Raw genomic sequence first — 20,744 nt, 5'->3', positions numbered from 1 at the left:
AATTACATATTTCTACTTCAATTTGTTTTTTTTAAAAATATAAACATAATGGTGGCTGTCATAAAATCTTGATGGATTTATTCAAACATAAATTAAACATTGAAGAACAGTAAAATTTATAATGAATATGTTGTATGGTGCATATAGCAAAATGCCCATCTCTACAGTTTATTTTTCTAGCTGATTAATGAGTTCATGGTCACCGAATATGTTTTTCTGAGGTAAATGTGATGTTACGTGACATTGTTTACAAGCCATTATTGATGCCTTTGCGTGGTTGAAACACTGATTGAGTGATTACATGAGACAAGATATGGCTTGTAAAGTTGTTCTCTTTCTTTTAACTTACCTTCGGCTGTTTAGTCATGTTTATTTTGTGCTGAAACTGTTGAATTAAGGTGCTACAGCGATCTGTCACTCCACATTAAACAGCGCCAAAACGGCATTTATTGTTTGAATATGGTAATACAATGGACAGAATTTGAAATCTCAGACTTTGTTTCATATTATAAGTACCAAAGCACAATGCTTATTGCGATATATTGGATGGGACGTTCCGTCCATTAACTGAAAACAGGCTAGAATAATTGATTCTTAGGATTTAAGAATCGATATCGTTCCGTAAACATGAGAATCAATTAATATCGAGATATCGATATTTTTTACCCAGCTGTAATGTCAACAACTATGCAAAAAAGGCAAAGAAACTGAAGTGAGCTCTCGATAAATTCATTTATTTTTTTATTTTTTTTGCACAATGAATGACATGAACAAGATCAACTGTATTTTAAGTGCTCAATACTGCTCACCGGAGATGGCTGCACAAAATGAGCTTTACAGTAAGAAAAAGAAGAAATAAAAAAATAAAACTACAAGATCATGAACGGCAAACATGACCAAACACATGCAAGCTTATATGTATGTACATATGTACAGGCTAGTACTTGTATTTATAAACATGTCTGTATACACAGTTACACAAAACATGAATGTGTATACATACATTCTATGTACAATGCATATGTTTGTGTATATCAGTATTTATTATTTTCTATATACGTCCATTATTTGCTATTTTTAATATCCATACAATGTACAAAATGCTTTATGAATTTAAAATCCATTACAAAAAAACATATCAAACAATGTATAAGATCTTATTCAAATCGAAATTCAATACCGCTTGACTTCTTCAAAATTTGTATGCATACAATCAAATAGAGCATGCAGATACAGAAATCAAAATTGTCATAACACCATATGTATGAATTTAGAGAGCGATAAGAGCTTCTGTTGTGTCCTCGTTAGGAATATTACTTTCGATTAACACTTCACTTCATTATAACTTCATTAATAGCGATACAAACTAAAATACGACACTACATTTGAGTGGATGACATTCTCTCGGTGACCTCGGTAATATTTACTCGACACAAAGTCGCTATTGTCGTTTAGGAGCAGGAACATAAAAAAATACACTTAACTTCACAAGGCACCACTTATCAGCTGGTGGAGAAAATATATCTGGCATTTTAAAAACCATAGAAGCCGAGCAAATTTGAGCTGCCAGGCCTTGTTACCAAAGCCATGTTTGACTAACCTATTATAATCATGTTTCAGAAAACTGCTACGGTGTACATTTTGTGTTAAAACATAGCTTTTCGGTGCTTAAAGCACTAATAAAAGGTCAACATTTTTGGCAAATGTTCGCAGGTGTTTAGCGGAACCAGCGCAAATGGACGCATCCTACAAAAGGTCCAGTACAACTGGCTGAGGCAAATAGCTGCCGGCATATATTATTTTTATTTAGCTTTAATGCACTGCAAATTATCACAAGGACAGAATGGTTCATGGCATGTTCAGCAACTATATGTGCCCTACTTTGGACAACTGTGAGTGCAACATATTGACATGACCCTTAGGCATGATTCACAGCAACCTACAGATGGTAGACTATTTACAGGGGACAACATGTTGAATTGAAGATTTGATTAAGGCTGCACTGCTTAGAGGCTGATTTTCCTCCCCTACACAATGTCTAGAATTGCAAAAGATTTAGCACTATTCATTTGAACGGTTCAGACTTCAAATTTCAGTAAGACCACTTCATTTAACAGAAAGCTTACAAAAGAGTCGATGCTAAAGAGTTATGCGTCAGTGGATTCACAGCAATAACCTGATGCATAGTAAATAAGCATGTATTCATGTTAAAAACCCTACGTGGGTTTGGTTAGAGAGATATTTTGAGTGTCTTCAGGTGTACTAGATGTGCTGTCTGCTCACTGAACTGTAAATTTATGCATATAAATATATGTATATAGTCAAAATGAAGCCTATATTATACTGTAGCGAGACCTGTGAAGATGATGAACACATTACAACCAGGGCTGCAAACTATTATGTACATTTTAGACTGATATCTTGCCATTATGTGTTCCAGTACCTGAACATGTTATGGATTTATAGACAAACATAAGGCACATATATGGATAAACCAAGAAATCATTAACAAATGGAAAGCTATTCAAATTAGGACCACATTCAAATCTATCCTGTTTCCAAATCGCTTGTATCAGTGTAACTCGAGTCTAAAACAGGACATGCATTTGATTAGTTTGTGATGTCTTATGTTCAGGACGATCACCTAAATAGTCTTCAGTGTACATTCTGGTTTATTTTTCCAAATGACTAATCGACAAATAAGCACACCACCACACCATTCATAGTAAAATACACAAGCGGTTAAACCGAAACCGATCTATCCTATGATACACGACTACACTGAAACTTTGGTCATGTGGATATGTAATACTGACAGGTATATAGACATACTATTATTGTTTAGTTAACAAGAGCAGGCACATTCTCAAAGAGACTCTGGAGAAGGCGACTCGAATAATGAAAATATCATCCAGATGCTGACTATTATTTAAAGCGAAAAACCAACTGTGACACTGTACAACTTCAGCCCACTCAAACGTGTTCTACAAAAAAGAAAGAAAAGAAATAAGTGCTTTGTTGGTTTTAAATGCAACCGTAGCATTTTTCATTGAGCCTGTTGTGAACTACTGGCATGTGTTTTGATGTCCTGTGTCATCAACAAGCCTTCGATCTGCAGTGATTCCACTTCGTTAAGATTACACGACTAAATATGTTTTGTTTTTCCATTTGAACAAGCTTTCTACTTCTATTTGGTTAAAAACAGAACAAAAAAAAACATTTGAAACTTTATATGGTTTTTAATTTGATATGCTGACAGTATAGGTAGATCTAAAATACTTTGAATTTGAAATGTTAGTAGAATATGTTGCTATGTACAGTGAAATTATAGCCATCAAAACACCACTGAAAAGGGTTTCATCCAAAAGTATTGCCATTAGTTCATGCCTGAAACACACCTGAGCGCAGGCAAACCTATGTAAGCATGTGTTAGCAGTGAGTTACCGGTGACCTGTTGTTCGAAATCAACCTTTGCCAGAAGATCTGTGCTTTGTGCTTGAGTGAAACGAAAAACGAGAAAGAAAAAAAGTGCACAGTACTGTCATTGAAGTCCATTTACATGCGCTGGTAGATTATGGCTACAGCCATAGTTTCAACATCCTCATGTTTATGGGCTTTGGGAGAGTAAAAGTTCAGTTTGTCTCCTTGAGACCAATAAAAAAGTATGCGACAGAATCGTACAAACTGAAAGCGGAGCTTTTTAGACCACAACCATGATCCAAATTCTCAGCGAATGCCCATCAAAATGTGTCAGTAGATTCAGATCAAAACAAACTGGAAAAAAAACCATACAAAGACCCAAGCACAAGGCTAACTCACAGTGCACTGTCATGACTTCTCTAATGTGAGGTGAGAGTAGCTTCTTCTCTCTTGTTCCCTCTTCCTTTGCGGTTTGGGCGCTCGATTTGGAGCTCCGGCTGAACTTTGTGCCAGTGCTTGCCTCCTTGCGTGGACAGCGTGTTGGTTTGGGATCTGGCCATGTGTACCACTGACTCAATGGCATCTGTGATGGAGTCGTGATTGGAGAACTCAAGCTGAGCAGGAACCAGACCAGTGTGAAGGTTCTTCTTCCCAGGAAGATCCACACACTTCTCTAGAACTGGCATCTGACCCAGCAATCCCTCCTCGAGAGAAAGCGGCTGCTTCCTCGGCCTCCCTCTGCGTCTCTTCACCATGTTATTCCCTGTCTTGGCTTGCCTCTGAAGCCTCTTGACTTTCAGAATCTTGTTGACGTGATCCAGGTTCTTCTTGGTGGTGAGGATCTTGGAGAAGGCACACATTTTTTGCACGTCACACTGGATCTCCTCCACTTCTTTGCGCTTGTGCCTCCTCTTGTAGGAACTGGGGTCTGGCGAGGAATGGACAAAAGAAATAAATGAGAAAGACAAGCTAATGCTTATTCAGAACCAGTTCTGTTTTGAAAAACAATATTAGAGCTGAATGACTGAAAGTTTGGTTTCATTAACGGTTTTCGCTTCTGGAACAACAAAATAAAATACTCAAGTTTCCTGCATTTCTTATTCAATGACACAGCAACATTGCTAATACCGCACAAAATATACAGCACAGTTGTGACTCCCAAATAAATGGCTCTAATGAATGACTATTTAAAGAATCAAACACATACAGCTTTTACAACTACTTGTTAGATTTTAATCTGTAATTGGTTGTTCATTTGACAGTGTGTCATTATAGATACATCATTTTGTATGTTTTTGTCAGTATGTGTGTAGTATTCTTCAATATGTAGTTAAGGACAGTTACTGGACTTCATTAATACTGCCTGTCTTTTAAAAATATATTTAAAAAGCCATTAAAAGTCCTTTTGCAAGAACCTTTTTTAAAAATAATGTATTATTACAATTATCTCATCATTTGGCAACAGAATTGCATTTCTTTGTTCCAAATATTTAGTCCCTAAAAGTACTAAAAGAATCATTAATGGAACTATTAAGGAACTGGAATCATTAAAGAGGAATCAGAACTGAAATAATAAAATTCTTTATGGTTCCCATCTCTAGCTAAAATGAGACACTGATTGTGAAAAATGTGCTAAGCCAGCCTGGTAAACACTTGGCAAGTCGTTTGTTATAATATAATTGATTCGCACATCATCTTGCTAGCTGAAGCAGTGATATTTCTGAAGTAAATTCAAGACCCCAGAGTGAGTCATGACGTATGCAGCCAGACCGAGAGAGACAAACTTTCTTCTGTGCTTAATGATGTGACAATCCAATGTGTCAACACTCTAATTTGTATTAGCTGGTGTATAAATATTCTTGTATATACAGATCTGATAGCAATTGATACAGCCAAGCTTGTTGAGTCATGCAGTTTATCATTATCGGCTGTCAGTCTAACAGAGCGAAGCGTTAATAAGCAAACACGTGAAAAATGCCCCACAAGGGGAGAAGATTGTGAAGCAACAGCTCACTTAACACTTGATATGTGAATAACTGCATCCATGCACATAATAAGGAAACATCAGGAACCTCCCACTTATCAGTCTATCAGTAAATATAGTCAGCATTCATATTCACAATGAATAGATGCATCTGTAAATGCGAGTAATACACTATGAGGCCTCAGATACATTTGTGATTAATTTACTGCCTCTACACTTCACGTTGGAGCTTTGGAAGGAAGCCCAGATCAGAGGAAATGCTGGGTTTCTGGCAGCCTTGTTTGAAATGAGTTCAGACAGCCTAAAGCTGCCTAAAATGTGTGTTCCACATCTAAGATCTCTCCTGCACGTCTTTCATATCTCTGGAGAGGTCTCTTTTTCTCTTTTCTTGTTGATTGCCACTCCATCTGGTAGGTTTCCATGAAAACAAACAAGAGCTGTAATCGTGGACAATGTTTGAGATCAGTGGCGTTCTATGCATTTCCAGGTTTCTCTTAAGACTGTCATAAGAGTGCACCTGTGCAAACCCAAAAACAGGATATGCTCCATAATAATTCAAAATCCATCCACAAATATCTCATTTAGCATTTAAGTGCATTGTTAAATCAAATAGCAACCACACTTCCTAAACAATGCATATCTATATTGATCAATTTTAATAATATAATTTAATTGAAGCTCACCAGGGCTATTTTGGATGCATGCTAAAAAAAAGTGCATGGGTCACTATAACCAGCTGTGCATGGGCTCCTTCAGCCCATTTGGTTTCAATAAAGTAAAATGTGTGCCTGACTAAACATGAGCCCTTCCCTCTCTGGCCTCAGTTTATCACTGGGAAACTTGCAGAGTCTTCCCAAGTGCCAACAAATCATTGGACAGAGACATTCATTTTCAAAGGGAGTGTGACAACTCATTTATTCCCTGAAACCTCTACCTGCATCCTGTGCACAATGTTTTCATTAGAGGCAGCAATTTATGGACTTGCCTTGCCACTGTCCCCACAGCTCCGCTCTACACAGTAGTGGAGGCCTACTTCCTGTTGCCATGGCAACCAAATTCCACAGTTCAGAGGTAAGCGATTTACGAAAAAAATACAGTGGTGTAAGATCACATTTTTTTGTTCCTGCAAATTCTCTAGTCGACTGTCAAGGCAAGCTACTCACATTTAATACACAAAATCCTTGTTAAGCAAATGTGGGTGCAGACCTGATTGAAAATTCATCATCCACTGGCATTAGTAATGGTTTTAATAGGAGTTTTCTTGCTTGCTGGAGTCTAAGTGCAGTGTAAAGAAAGATGAAACGCTATACCAGTACGATCAAAGGCAAATCCTTTGTGTAATTCCTGTGCTAGCAAATGAGTGGCATTAAGTTTTACATTAAAGCCTGCCTTACATAAAGAGGGTTTAGAGAGGGTGCTCGCTGCAGAGCCGAATGGGAGGGGCTGGAGCTCTAGCTCCACCTCCTGGATGTAATGGGTGGAGCTAGACACCCAACCACTCCCTAACCCTACCCCTTACCCTATCGCTAAACATAACTCCACCCATTAGTTCACACAGAGGTGGAGCTGGACAACCAGAGAGGGGGAGCTGGAGGTCATTTGGCTCTGCAGTGAGCAGTACTTGAGGGTTTAGAGAGTTTATCTGTACATTGAGAGCCCCGTCAGAATTTCAATCCATACCATATGTGTTCACTGATGTATGATTAATTACTTTCAAGAGCCTGTCAAAGGGTGATATTTCTAATGAAGACATTTATTTAGCATTTTACATCACCTTATTTTTTGTGGAATGTACCTATGAGAACCCACACATAATTAATTGTTAAAATATCATGTAATATATTACTATCTATCTATCTTTGATTGGGACATAGTAAAGTTAGGCAACAAGATATAATGCTTTTATGAAAAAACATCTGCTCCAAACTAGACACTCCCATTACAATGATTAATAGCCTTATTATAAAAAAAAGGTGCTGTCGTCATGCCATGAATCCGTAGCAAATAGAACTAATTAATTGTAAATTAGATGTGACCTTAAATGCAAATTTGAGCATATAAAAACCCCATTTTGCTGCAATTTATTGCAGGCTAGCTATAATGCCACTGGCAAAAAATGTGACTGCCATAAAAAAACAGTTCTGTCAAAACATGCTTATCTAAATCTGTTCTTTGAAATAAACACAGATGTAGACTTAGGTGGGATGTCATATTTCTCTGTTTAAGTACAACAAACTAGCTCTTTGAAGCATTGAGTTAATTCATGGAGGTGGGTGGTAGCAGGCAGAATTGTGAGTCATCCTCATAGTTCCCCTAGGGGAGTGAAAATGTAATCTAACTGTGCCTAGGGCTTGCAATTCCCCTTCAGTGGAGTAGACTGGATTCATTAAACCTCTGGCTTCTCTCCAGCTCTTTTAACAAGAGGCAAGGTTTTTTTATTGCATGTCTGTAGAATATAAATCAAAACGTGTGAATAATATATCTCTAAGAACAAAACACTGGCAGGCAGGGGCGAAAAGGGAGGAAAGAGAAATTTGTGAATTATAGTTGTCTCCATCCATGCATTACACTTTGCTTGCCAGATGTACTGAAAACAGAATACAAAGTGTTCAGAAAGCACATTTGTTTCTCTACATTTTGTATTTAATAGCCGAACATAATTTCACTTGCATCCAACTAATCAAAGCTTGGTAAACCAAATGTTCATGTTCATAATGTTCATTTATAACAAAAAATAAGCGAATCAATATCTTGTATGGATCTTGCATTTGTCTGTAAGCATTTCATGGAGACATATATATTTTTACCTGCTACAGCTGTGTTGGAGCACTTGTACATCTGCTCGGCCCTCTCTTCTCTGCCTCCTTGGAAAGACACCATGCTTCCTTCTCTGTATGCTGCAAAGTCCTCCAAGCTATGCCTCCTGATGTGAACACTAGAATCATCCTCCCCTAAGTGCTGCCCCTTGAATGAGTCCAGCGAATGGTCCTGGCTTGCTCGCAGGCGCTCGTGTGGTTGTCTGGTGCAGATGTTCAGGAAGTTGTTCAGTGTCTCTCCTCGAGTGCGTTTACAATGCTGAGAGTCAGATAAGGACAATGATGAGAGTGTGTCTACTTCAAAATAGTTCCTGGAAGTTTCTGGCGAAGCATCTGTGCCTTGCTTGCCTCTTTGCTTGTTCTTCAGTTTGGACAGAGAGTTCTTCTCAAGTCTCTCATTCAAGAGGTTGAGGAAGGCAGGACTCTGGGCTCCACTGAAGAGCTCACAGAGGTTCTCCCTCTGTGGGATGTACTGATCCTCTTTATGTTTGTACTTATGTTTGTGCTTGCGTTTGTGGAGACAGGCGCTTCCCAAACAGCTGCTTGAAGGGTGATGAGAGTCACTCATTCTAGATGAAGGCATCTCATGTGGCATATTCTTCGTTCGATGTCTGCTAGGAGCAGCGAGACTAGAGGACGCACCAGGGTGGAACTTTGGTGGAGGGACTGGTGGCCTCATGAATGGAGAGGCTGAAGATCCAAGTGCATGAGATAAGAACAAGGGTGAAGGGTACTGACCGTAATAGCCCATGTTTACCATACTTGTGGCAAGAGGCATGGATGTGTAAGGCATCGCGTAGGGTGCATAGTAATTGCCACTGGGCACTGTGCAGCCAAACCCTTGAATGAAAGGCATCTTTGATATTGGCTCGTTTGACTTGGCTGGCCGACCACGCCTCCTCTTTGACTTATCAGAGCTCCTGCGAAGATAGTGCACAGGGTCGTAGGGATAGTATGGCATAGGATAGTATTGGTCAAAGTTGAGACGGAAGATGCTGGGATAGGAATTCTCATGGTAGAACTTGTAGCTGCGGTGGGAGATTCGGAACAACTGGAATTTGCTAACCAGATTCTCGAGGTCAGCCATAAACTGCAGGTCGTCCCGGTTCTGGAGGGCCTTGCGTTTCCTCCGATGTTTCTGCTTCTTCAGGCTCTCCTGAGCAAAGAAATTTTCCACAGCGACTCCAGTCACACACTTCTGGAAGTGCCCCCTCGCTGCTTTGCTTTTTGCCTCTAAAATAGCGGTCTCAGTGGCATCAAAACTGCAAAGATCAAATGAGTATCTCCGGCGGGATGCCGGGCCTTTCTCTGTCTGGTCTGATGTGCTGTTGTTGTCAGTGCCTATTCCACTATCGCTAGGGATTGTCTCTTCACTGTGGGACTCACTAACTGGAGATAGGGTGACTTCTTTAATGGAAGCCACTTCGGACAGGTGGGATGGTGAGTTGGCCATTAGTCTTGGGGGAGACAGCTTCCAGTTACTACTAAGCAAGCCCTTGTACATTTTCGTGGGCAATGCACTGATAGGTTGTAGATTTGGCATTGTCTTCAGGTCATGTTGGCTGGTATCCGTGGTGGCAGGGTGAGCCGTCCCACCTGCTGCAGAGGGAGAAGAAAGGGAATGCATGACCCTGGGAGAAGGCATTCCGGTTGTGGATGATATGTTAGAAGGCACTAGTGGGTTCTCAAATGGACAAAAAATAGGCAATGGGTGCTTATCACTGGCTTTGTGCTCATTTTGCTGGGTATGAAGATCAATTCTGGGCTTCCTTCCCCGCTTTTTGCCTATGTAAATAGTCCCACGCTTGCTGACATTGATTTGCTTGCCAAAACGGGCCTCGATTGTCGATGCCACAGTTGACATGGCATTTGAAACCGGAACACTGGACTTCAAGGCAAGATTGCCAGGACTAGAAGTAGTCAAAAGTTCATTCAAAATGCTTTGCATCTTGACCAGTTTCATTTTCTTAGGTGCCCTCTTTTTAAGGACACCTTCTTGACCTGATTTCTTGAGTTTTAACTGCTGTGCCGGAGGGGATTTGTTGAAGGCCAACTGCACCAATTTTGACATGTTATGCTTCTTTCTCCTTTTTGAAGTGCTGGATGAATTTTGGGCAATAGGGCTAACAGGGCTTGTTGCAGTTCCTTCGTGAATCGTCTCCACAGTAAGTAACGGCTGTTTTTTGGGCCGGCCACGTTTCTTCTTCACTGGGGTAATGACTGTTAAACTGTTTGTGTTTGTGTAGAGTGGGCTGGATGGGGTAATAGGGAAGGCAGAGGGGGGCTCTTCCATGGACAGAGATTGATTCAAGTCTTTATGAGGAGAGGAGTTCTGGGACTTTAAATAAGACCACCTGTCCTTGACCTTTGATTGCCTACCCTCTGTTTGCTTGTCGGCATCAATCACTGATCTTTGTCTCCCAGCTGGTGTTTTCCTCGGTCTATTCTGAAACATCTCAACATCATCAGTCACTGTCTCAGCACTGACTTCCTCAATCTCCTGTAACTTTACACCAAATTGTTTTGGTGCACTGAATTCTATTTTCTTTGTAATTTTAGGTTTTGTGCACCCTTGGTCAGTTTTATCAGTCTTCTCAGCTTGCTGTGTGGTTTGTGCATCAGATAAGCTGTTATCGTCACCTACTTTTCTGTTTCTTCGCCTTTTACTCCTAGATTCATCTGCATGATGAGTGCCACAGCTTGATGTTGTCTTACTCTCATTATCCGGCCTACTGCTCGACTTCTCAGGCTCCTCTGTCTCAAATTCACTTTTATCAGTGTTGTATGGTTGTTTCTCCTTAGCATTATCTTGGTTTTCAGTATCTCTGTCCATCTTTTTGGTCCACTGAAGGCCTAAATTATGCGTGGTCGAGGCCTTCATTGGGTCTTTCCTTACATATTTACGTTTGATGTTCCCAAAAACTTGCTCAGTGACTTCCTGCAAGCCTCTGTCTTTACTAAAAGAGAACAGACTTGAGTCAGCTGGGGGACTCATTGCTGTATCAACTGGAGATAATGCTAGTGAGTCAGTGCTTGGGGAAGACATGGCAGAAGCAAAGAGACTTCCAGATGAACTGTCTGTAACCTTTTTAAATTGCGATTTTGAGAATGGGGTGTTGGGCTCTGACAAAGGGCTCTTGTTGGTGCACGCCGATTCTCTTTTTGATTCTGGTTCTGTCCTATGATGTTCTTGGGACACTGCTTTTTTAACAGTATCCAACGGCTTTGTCCAGTCAAGGTGGTGAATGGCACTGCTTTTAGACTCATGCTTTGGTTTTGCATTATCCATCATCACGTTGTCAGTTTTATCCATAAGTTTATAAGGCCTCTTGTAGGTCTGAAAGTGAAAGACAAAAGAAATAACTTAGAAAACGAACCAACATTATATCCAGCTCATACTAAGAAACATTTGAGGAGTAAACCTACACATGCTCATCATATTCTTACACTAGGTAACTTGACGGAGAAACATTCACACCCCATATAAAAAACTATAACTAGGAACCTACATGTTGTTACTGATAACAAACTACTGTTTAGCTGCCAAGTTCTCAGCTTGTGGGCCACACCTACTGAAAGCTTATAATACTGTGCACCATTGTGCAAGCCTTTGAGACTTGTGGTTTGGTCTGTTAGAAATAACGTATTGCAAGATCAGCACTTGATACTAGGATATGTTCTGTAAAGCCATCCTGTTTTCAAAGCTAACAGCTACAGGCGGTAATGAAGTTTAACCACAGTTTTGTTTTTCAGCAGGTCAACTTCCATTTTAGATCTCTGCAGCTGAGGCTAAGACAGTCTATGCTGCGGTTTCAGATTAGTTTACATCTGGGGTCCCAGTGTTTTCAACAGGCTCACAACAGGAAAGAGACCAAAAAGACCAAATTCAAAATGTACCTTTAGAAAATACTACATATATCTATTTATGTTACTGCATAAAACAGAAGAGGAAAAATCTGCTGAGAACCACCGTAAAAAGAGTATTTAAATGTTTAAAGAGCTTTAAAGAAAGTTGTAGGAATAAGTTGTTACTTTGGCACTCAACCATTTGATTACATCAGTAGAAGATAATTTAGTCTCCTGGAGTTTGGTTTGTTTGGGTCAGAGCATAGCGAATGAAAGGATTTCTTACATAAACCAAAGAAATGCATGGAAAGACAAATGTGGGAAAATAGTTTAGAAGAGTTTATGTAAGTGCCCTTGAAAGATGACATCCTGGAGTGATGAAAGATCTGTCTCCAAACAACAGTGAAAGTGAGATGAACTGAGCTGAACTATATGCCACAGAGAGAAAGCACATTAGACTTAAAAATTATTTAAAAAATTGTCACTTTAGGTACGATTAAACGAATGACTTTACTAATTTTTAAAAATCTTGTAATCAAAGCCAAACAGATTTTTTACATTTTGAAGAAAATTTGAGGTACTTCTCTTTGTGTCAACTTGCCACCATGGTGCATGGGTGTTGTGGGTCGTTTTCAGGACAGCGGTAAGCGGTTTCTAAGGTGTTCTGATGTGCCAATGCATGTTACCTAGTGCATATGCTCTGACCTACTGGGCCTGGCAATGGGAGCTCAGAACTGGTTTGTAACATTTCCAAATCCTGTTTCTCTCTCATCACCCCCTAATTTCACTGTTCTCCACTGTTTTATGAATAATAGTGCCAAAAATGCAACAACAAAAAAACACACACACAACATAGATGTATCTGGTAGAAGGAGAACTTTAGTTTTGTCTTTTTAATGTATTGCTCTTAAAACCAATTCGAGAACCACAGGAGCTATCTTTGACAGGTTAAATGACCACAGACAATTATGCAGTCCATTGGCAAACCTTATAATGGTGACCTGCCAACCTCTCACACTATTTGGAAGCACTTTTTTGTTTCTCCTCTAATCAGCCAAGAGGAATGCATCACTTAACTTCTCACCAGCTCTTGAACGAGCCAGGCAGGCAAGCCTTTTATCTGCCATGCAAAGCCCTCACCTAAGATATCCCAGCATGCTTTGGGAAGACTTGCATGTGTGCGTGTTTCAGGAGTCACCCCTCAGCCTAATCCTCTCCGATATCATTCAATCAGTAGTTTTTAATTAAAGGGAAGCAGACATTAATGAGGGATCGCTCCTCTGCCAGCCTTGTCCTTTTTATTTCCCCCCATCTGTGAGAAACTGCATCACCTTTCAGATTCCTAATCCTGTAATCCTATGAGGAATTTGCGGTCTCCCCCGGCCCACAGGATACAGTCTCCGCTGTTGAATGCCAAGTCTCCTGGCTGCCCTTTAATTTGCCTAAATGGCATTATACCCCCCCCAAACAATATCTGGGGGATATGGTGTAACCTCGGCATTGAGGATGTCAAAGCTTTTCTACAAACTCACTGAGAAACTCAATATCCGTCTAAGAGAGCGACAGGAAAGAGCTTTCTTAAAACCAGGAACTGTCATCTTTATAATTTGCCTGTCATATTCCACTCCTTTCACCAGGATAACTTCTAATTTGTAATCTGACACGAATGAGACATGTAAATAGAGTTCCTTTTTAAATAACAAGTGTCAAACATACAATTCAAATGAATTCCAATCAGAAGAAGAGAGGAATGAAGCTGGAGACAGCTTTTTACGTTACAAATATGCCATTGCTTGGTGTAAATACACCACAGCATATTGTGTCAATGTGTTGATGGTGAGTCCCTCACCGAATAATAAAAATATCTGCAGTCATAAATGACTTATGAGCCCTCTAATGAGCACTTCCTATCTGTTGTAAACAGTGCAGCAGTTCTGGCAGGGCCACTGGGCAGTCTGGCGCAGTAGGCATCAAATCCTGGCGGACACCATTGCACTCAAAGCCCAGAACTGTAGGAGACGAGTGAGTCTCAGACCAGATAAACAGACAGAAAGAAGGCAGCCGAGATTACAGAGTCCCTTGCATGATAATAAGCTAGGTTTGGCATCCTCACAGTGCCCTTGATACCCCCGTTTTTCCCTTCCATTTTTTTGCTAGCTCTTGTTGTTCTCTTCATTTTTTCCCCCTCCATCACCGCCATGGTAATTGGCCAGCCAAACCTCATTGGCCTCTTGTGTGTTTGGTAACCATGGGATACTAGGAGTCAGAGCCACCGAAAATAGACAGAAACGCAGCAGGCCAAACATGCAACTTTGCCCGACTGATACCCGGCCAAACTCGTTCTACCCTCCACTAAATCCTGCCTGTCCTGGTGCAAGAGCTCACTGTATGCCTTTCAGACTGACAGATGAGCAGGTCGCGAGTCTGATGCTGGATCAAGACAGCTTGACGTGACTCTGGAAGTTCAGACACTTCCAAACGTTGACAAACGATGCAATAACACTCAACACAGCTTGTAGAAGCAGAGCTGCTACACAAATTGCAACCAGCACAGCACAAATGCAATACTGTGAGAGGTCATTTATTTCATTCATGTAATCCCTGCAATCCCACAAGCTTTTATAGTTCGATTAACATGACAGCAGGCCAGCTTTGTTTTCTGACCAAATGGCAGTGTGCTAGCCACAGGGCTAATTTGTCAAATTACAGCCTTTGTAACAGGTCTCAGTAACACTTTCTGAATTGGTTAGTTGGTTAGTACCTTGGGTAATGTGACACCCGGATGAGGACAACACACACCTGGATAGTGTGTCAATCACCTGATCTGGAAAATCTAGCTCTAGTTACAGGAATTAAGGCAACTTTAAATCCATCCTAGGACAGGCAAAATGTCCACTAGTTTGACAGTTCAATCAAGTAGGAAAGTCAATAGAGTGGAACTGTCTGATAATCCTAGATTCTGAAACCATGTATTTAACTGCTTGTCACAAATCTAAAAGATTTAATAATGTTATCAAGAGTGTTTTAAGTGCTTCATAAAAGATTCATAATTGTAACAGAAATTTTAATTAAGTCTCATGATAAATCAACGGATCAAATATCTTTATGACATAACACACTTTATACAAGCAGCCTGTATAAAGTTACAGTGGCTTTTCCCTCACTGTCTCCATATGGGCACATATTGCTTCCACTTGAAGTATCATTTGCTGAGGCTTGAATTTGTTAAAGATATATAATAACATGCAAATTATTGGTGCTTAGGCTACGTGTAACATGAACATTAATGTCAAATAAATGTTAGTAACATGCAATTCATACTACTTCCCTAATGACATATATGTGACCCTGGACCACAAAACCAGTCATAAGGGTAAATTTTTCAAAACTGAGATGTATACATCATCTAAAAGCTGAATAAATAGGATAGGGCAATATTTGGTCGAGATACAAACAAATCTAAATATTGAGAAAATCACCTTTAAAGTTGTCCAAATGAAGTTCTTAGCAAATGTGTATTACTAATCAAAAAATAAGTTTTAATATATTCACAGTAGGAAATTTACAAAATATCTTCATGGAACATGATCTTTCCTAATGATTTTTGGCATAAAAGAAAAATCAATAATTTTGACCCATACAATGTATTTTTAACTATTGCTACAAATATACCCCAGCGACTTAAGACTGGTTTTGTGCTCCAGGGTCACATTTATTTCTGAATTAACCCTTGTGCGTCAACTTACAAAAGTTACTCTGAGGTTGATTGTCGATTGTCAAATAATTGTCATAAAAATTTGAAGCTTGGAAGTACAGACTTACGTTTCATTAAGGTCTCATTTTAAATAAGACCCTTGTCAGATTATTGTTGAGGTAACAAAGTTTTTAAAAAAGTGAAAAAAAAAAAGTTGTAGTTTTAATTTATGAAAACGATTTATGAGCACATTTTTTACATAAGATTTATATTTTCTAAAACATGCTGAACTCATAAATTGCTAGAAAATCAAAGCCCTAAATCTAAATAAGTTGTGTTCCAAATTTGATGTTGATATCTCAAAAAATAAGCTTTGAATAAGATTTAGTTTTTAGTTATATTTTGTTGGTGTACTCAGCAGTGTAATTTCTCTCTCTCAAATATTACAGGTGCACACACACCACACACAATTTTTTAGTACAGACATTCAGTACAAACCACACTCTGACATCCATACCAACACAGGCACACAATTATAGCTGCATAATTTATCCAATTGGATCTATAATAGAGCAAAAGCAGAAAACAGGAAAAAAGTGAGTATTTGCTTTATAGGCCAAACCTGAGAAAATGCCACCATCTGGTAAAATTCTGAAGCCTTGCCAACAGAATGAAAGCAAGAATTCAATGAGGAAAAAAGTGCTTTTATCCAACGTTATATACTAGAGTCTGCTAAAACAATGCCTAAACAGCCATTTGGTTATTGGCTAAGGTTTATCCATTAGCCCACAATGCCTGTGACGTCAACAGAAAAGTAGTTTGAAAGGAAGTTATTTGACTTTGAATAAAGACAATGAAGACATTTTTTCATGAATCATTCACATACAGCACAGGAACATGCATTCAAAAATAAATAGGCCACATGTGACTTTAAGGTCACACGGTATAGTTGAGATACAGTCAGGGCTATAATACATTAATTTCACTGTACATAATATTTGAAAACAAGCAAACATTAGGTTCAACTGCCGATCTACTGCTTTCTGAAAAAAATAAACTGCACCATTTAACTCAACTTTCGACACTTCTCATTAGCAGGTGAGGAATGGTTTACGCTTAACTTTTGGTTTACGCCACCATCACTCTTTGCTAATATATCAGAATTAGCATGACAATGAGCTATTTGACAAAAGAAACAATTAGCAGCCATTTCAATTTCGCACTCTCTAAGTCTAATGCTTTCAGTGATGAATTAGATTGATTGGAGGAGAGGGTCAAACACAAACGAGCCCTTCTTTCTCATTGGCTACACTGCAGTACTCTCTCATCTCTTAAATTGGCTTTTAATACTATTAGCCTCCGTAATCACCGCAACTGGCTTTAAAGTTCCAGTCACACTCTGTGTTTGTTGGTGTGGCGAATAATTAATTATGAGCAGTCCCACCAGGCCCTCTGAACTCATCCGCCCTGCTTGAAACTGACTGATTAACAGACCGTAGGCAGCAACGGCAGAGCGCTCAATCTGCCGCTAACATATAAGAGATAAAACTGCCAGCGTCGCCGCAGAGATAATAAAAGAAAGTATCCCGACCACCCTCCTCCCCGAGCGTGTCTATCGGTTGCCACGATAGCAACGATCGGTATTTTTCACTCGTCACAATATGTGCAAGTTCCTCCATCTTCAAAGAAGACCCACCTGGACGATGGCTGTTAACGGGCAAAGAACGAGAGGAAAAAATGGGCTCATTCTGAGGCCCATTATGAAATGTCAACGGATACGTAAAGCTCCTTAACAATGCATCTGGCACAAACTAAACAGAGCGCCCAGTTTGTAGCAGAGATGCCGCATGAATACGTGAATGGATAATGAAACGTTTGTGGCGGTTCAGAGGCTGAATAGAGGATAATAGGATGTAGCGGTATTCTGATGCCATCCTGCCATGAGTCAGATGCCAACAACTGAAGACACTCAGATTCTAGAAACATCTGTGTCGTTTAATGGTTGCTTTCGAAGCCAATCCACTCTTAACAGCAGCTCAAGTGATAATAAGAAATCCATTGAGTGCTGCCTTACTGGTTTATGGCCAAGGTACAGAGAGGGGCAGACTCACAATGACAAATAGACTCACAATACACAGACGTTTACCAATGGATTTATTAAGTAGCAGAGTGTGCTGGCTCGAAAGTCCTGACTGCTCTATTGCTCAACGTCTTCCATCGCCTGCAAAAAAAATGTGCAGATTCACTGGTCCTACAGAAACTGTTAATTGAAATCAAAATATTTACAGACAGAAAGGGGTTTTTAGTCCCTTCTTTAAAAAAATGAGGCAACACGGTGAGCAGGGCGTCAGTAAAATGAAGTATCCTCCACCTGCACTAATGAGAGCAGTCAGCAGGGGTCATTAGCAGGAATCACACAGCTCCGTGACTAATGTCTTTCCACAGCTGCGTTCAGTCTGCAAATCTCCTCTTCAGGGTTTATGACTAACCTCCATATGTGGCATAAACGATGTTTGTTTACTGCTAAAGTTCAGGAATTGAGCTTCACAATAACAAGGCAAATTAATTACACCAAAGCTTTAATGCTCAATGGTTTATACATATGAAGATTTTTTGTACATTTTTAGACCTGCTTTAGTGTGATGCATTTAATGCAAATCTGCAAAAATGTTTATATTTTTTCGTAGAAATGTGAGTGGCGCCTGTCTGTACAAAACACTGTCATGATGCTAGATGGTACAGCGTGGTTGTTAGTGTTATGCTAGGCACTTTTCATAAGTGAAAATCACATCTCTTACAAAAGTAGTGTTCAAAAATCATTTTGGGGTTGACAAGATTTTTTATTTTTTTTTATGAAAGAAGTCTCATGTTCACCAAGCCTGCATTTATTTGATCAAGTACAGTAAACACATTAATATTGCGGAATATTATTACAATTTCAAATAACGGTTTTATATTTTAATATACTGTATAAGATGCAATTTATTCCTATGAGCTGAAGCTGAATTTTCATCAGTCATTCAGTGCACATCATCTTTCAGAAATCATTCTAATATGCTGATTTGATGCTCAAGAAACATTTCTTATTATCAATGTTAAAAACAGTTGTGCTGCTTATAACTGATACATTTTTTTTTTTTGGAAGAATCCTAAATTCAAAAGAACAGCACCTATTTGGAACTGAAATCTTTTGTAAAATTATAAATGTCTGTATTTAACGCATCCTTGTTGAATAAATGTATTAACTTCCTTCAAAAATAAAAATAATCTTATTGACCCCAAACTTACGAAATAACACATCTCCTCAACAAACCACGATTCATGACAGATTATGAAGTTTAAAACTCAGGATGAGGGGTTTTAAAAAATTCCTAAACCAAAGTATGAGCTTCAGTAAGTGCACTGCAACCTTACATTTTGATGTATTTCAATATCATGCAGTTGACACACTTTGTGGCATACAGCCAGAGCTCATTATGTCATCACCCCAGTGCTTTCAGAAATTCAATCAGTCTCAGACTGTTTACAATAGATCACTTCACTAAATCCCCTTATCCAGATGAAGAATTCCTCCATTTGGCATTTCTAGTGTTTGTGGAATGCACCGCAGGAATGAGAGAGTGGTGCGGCGGTACAAGTGTATGGGGGGAGAGTGAGGAGCAAAGGCCTGATGAAAACCATACCTCGCTCACTTCCATTATCTACAACTCAAAACCTGGACTTTCACTGTAAGTGGACATTTATGCAAATTTGAGCTGGATGTTTTCTGCTGACGGGAGTAAGCATTTAATCTGGGTAGGTGAAAGTTTCTTGATAAGTATGGACGGCCACTGCTCACCTGCCTGATCAGATACAACCAGACTAAACACCATTAGCAAGACAGATAGTAAATCACCAGCTCTAGCCATGCAGAAAGACAAAACTAAGAAATGCTTAGTTTTGATGATCAGCGTGTGCTAATGAAAATATACATATGACAAACAGGAACCTTAGCAAGATCATTACTCATTCATTTTTAATTGACTCTTGCAAATACGATTCTTTATCTTTTTCTCACAATATTGCATTAATACTTTAGATTCTTATTTTATGTGTGCATATTATTTATGATATACAGTGCTGTACACTGAATTTGGCTAAATGTATTACAATCTGTATTGTATCAGGAAGCATCTACTAATATTAGAGATGCATTGATATTCTGGCCAATATGTATAAGTCAAGTTTGATGTTATTCTAAGATAATTTATCTCAATAAATAAGAATAAAGCACTACAAACTAAAATTCAATCCTTTTAAATGCTACAAGTGACTTTCAACATTTTAAATGTACAGTGTAAAAAAAAAAAGGATATTCATTTTGAGATTTGCTTAAAATTGCATTTAACGGTAGAATCATTAGTATTTTAAAAGATGAACTTGTAATCATTAGATGATGGCAAAGATAATCTAAATGTAAAATATTGGGAAATGAGTAGCACAATTACCAATGACCAACACTAATAAAACTACTTAAAGGGGAAATTTCATTTCATGTTATTCGCTTGCCAATATATTTCAATAAAATCAATAAAAATGCAACAAAATCTGACAAAACAGTCCCATTAATAGCATTAAAAAACCTGTATATTTCAAGTTGATCTAGCTAGTCCACGTGCAGTTCCAAGCGTGTATCTCAGTGAATGTTTCTATGGCAACCAAAAATTTCTATCAGCAGTTGCAGTGATTTGATGACTTTACCAATTAATGATTAGCTTTTATCTAGAGGGCGGGACTTATGATTGCGATACCCACCCCTTGAATGAAATCTTAGTACTAAACAAAATCTTTAAATGACAGAGCACATTACACAAGTTACATTTACGTCTGACCTCTTTAATTAATTTTAGAAACCGAACTTTAGGTTACAAACTGAGCTCAACTAAAGAACGAGATGCCTTCAAAAAAAGTCTCTCTCTCTCTCTCTCTCTCTCTCTCTCTCTCT

At 39.0% G+C, this 20,744-nt stretch overlaps 1 protein-coding gene across 1 annotated transcript in view; it reads right to left on the bottom strand.

Annotated features, from left to right (window-relative positions):
• Nucleotides 1-722: 722 nt before the first annotated feature.
• LOC107555500 (SET-binding protein-like) overlaps nt 723-20,744 on the bottom strand; it is an 89,021-nt gene continuing 68,999 nt past the window's right edge. Inside the window, exons 3-4 of the mRNA XM_016238324.1 lie at nt 8,212-11,557; nt 723-4,348 (exon numbers count right to left, since the gene is read on the bottom strand). Of these exons, the coding sequence (XP_016093810.1) occupies nt 3,840-4,348; nt 8,212-11,557 (3,855 nt within the window). The 3' untranslated portion in view covers nt 723-3,839. The remainder of the gene's footprint in view (nt 4,349-8,211; nt 11,558-20,744) is intronic.

The sequence above is a fragment of the Sinocyclocheilus grahami genome, unplaced genomic scaffold (genome assembly GCF_001515645.1).
Source record: "Sinocyclocheilus grahami isolate Dianchi unplaced genomic scaffold, SAMN03320097.WGS_v1.1 scaffold535.1, whole genome shotgun sequence".
Classification (NCBI taxonomy): Eukaryota; Metazoa; Chordata; class Actinopteri; order Cypriniformes; family Cyprinidae; genus Sinocyclocheilus; species Sinocyclocheilus grahami.
This window is presented reverse-complemented; position numbering and strand designations above follow the sequence as displayed.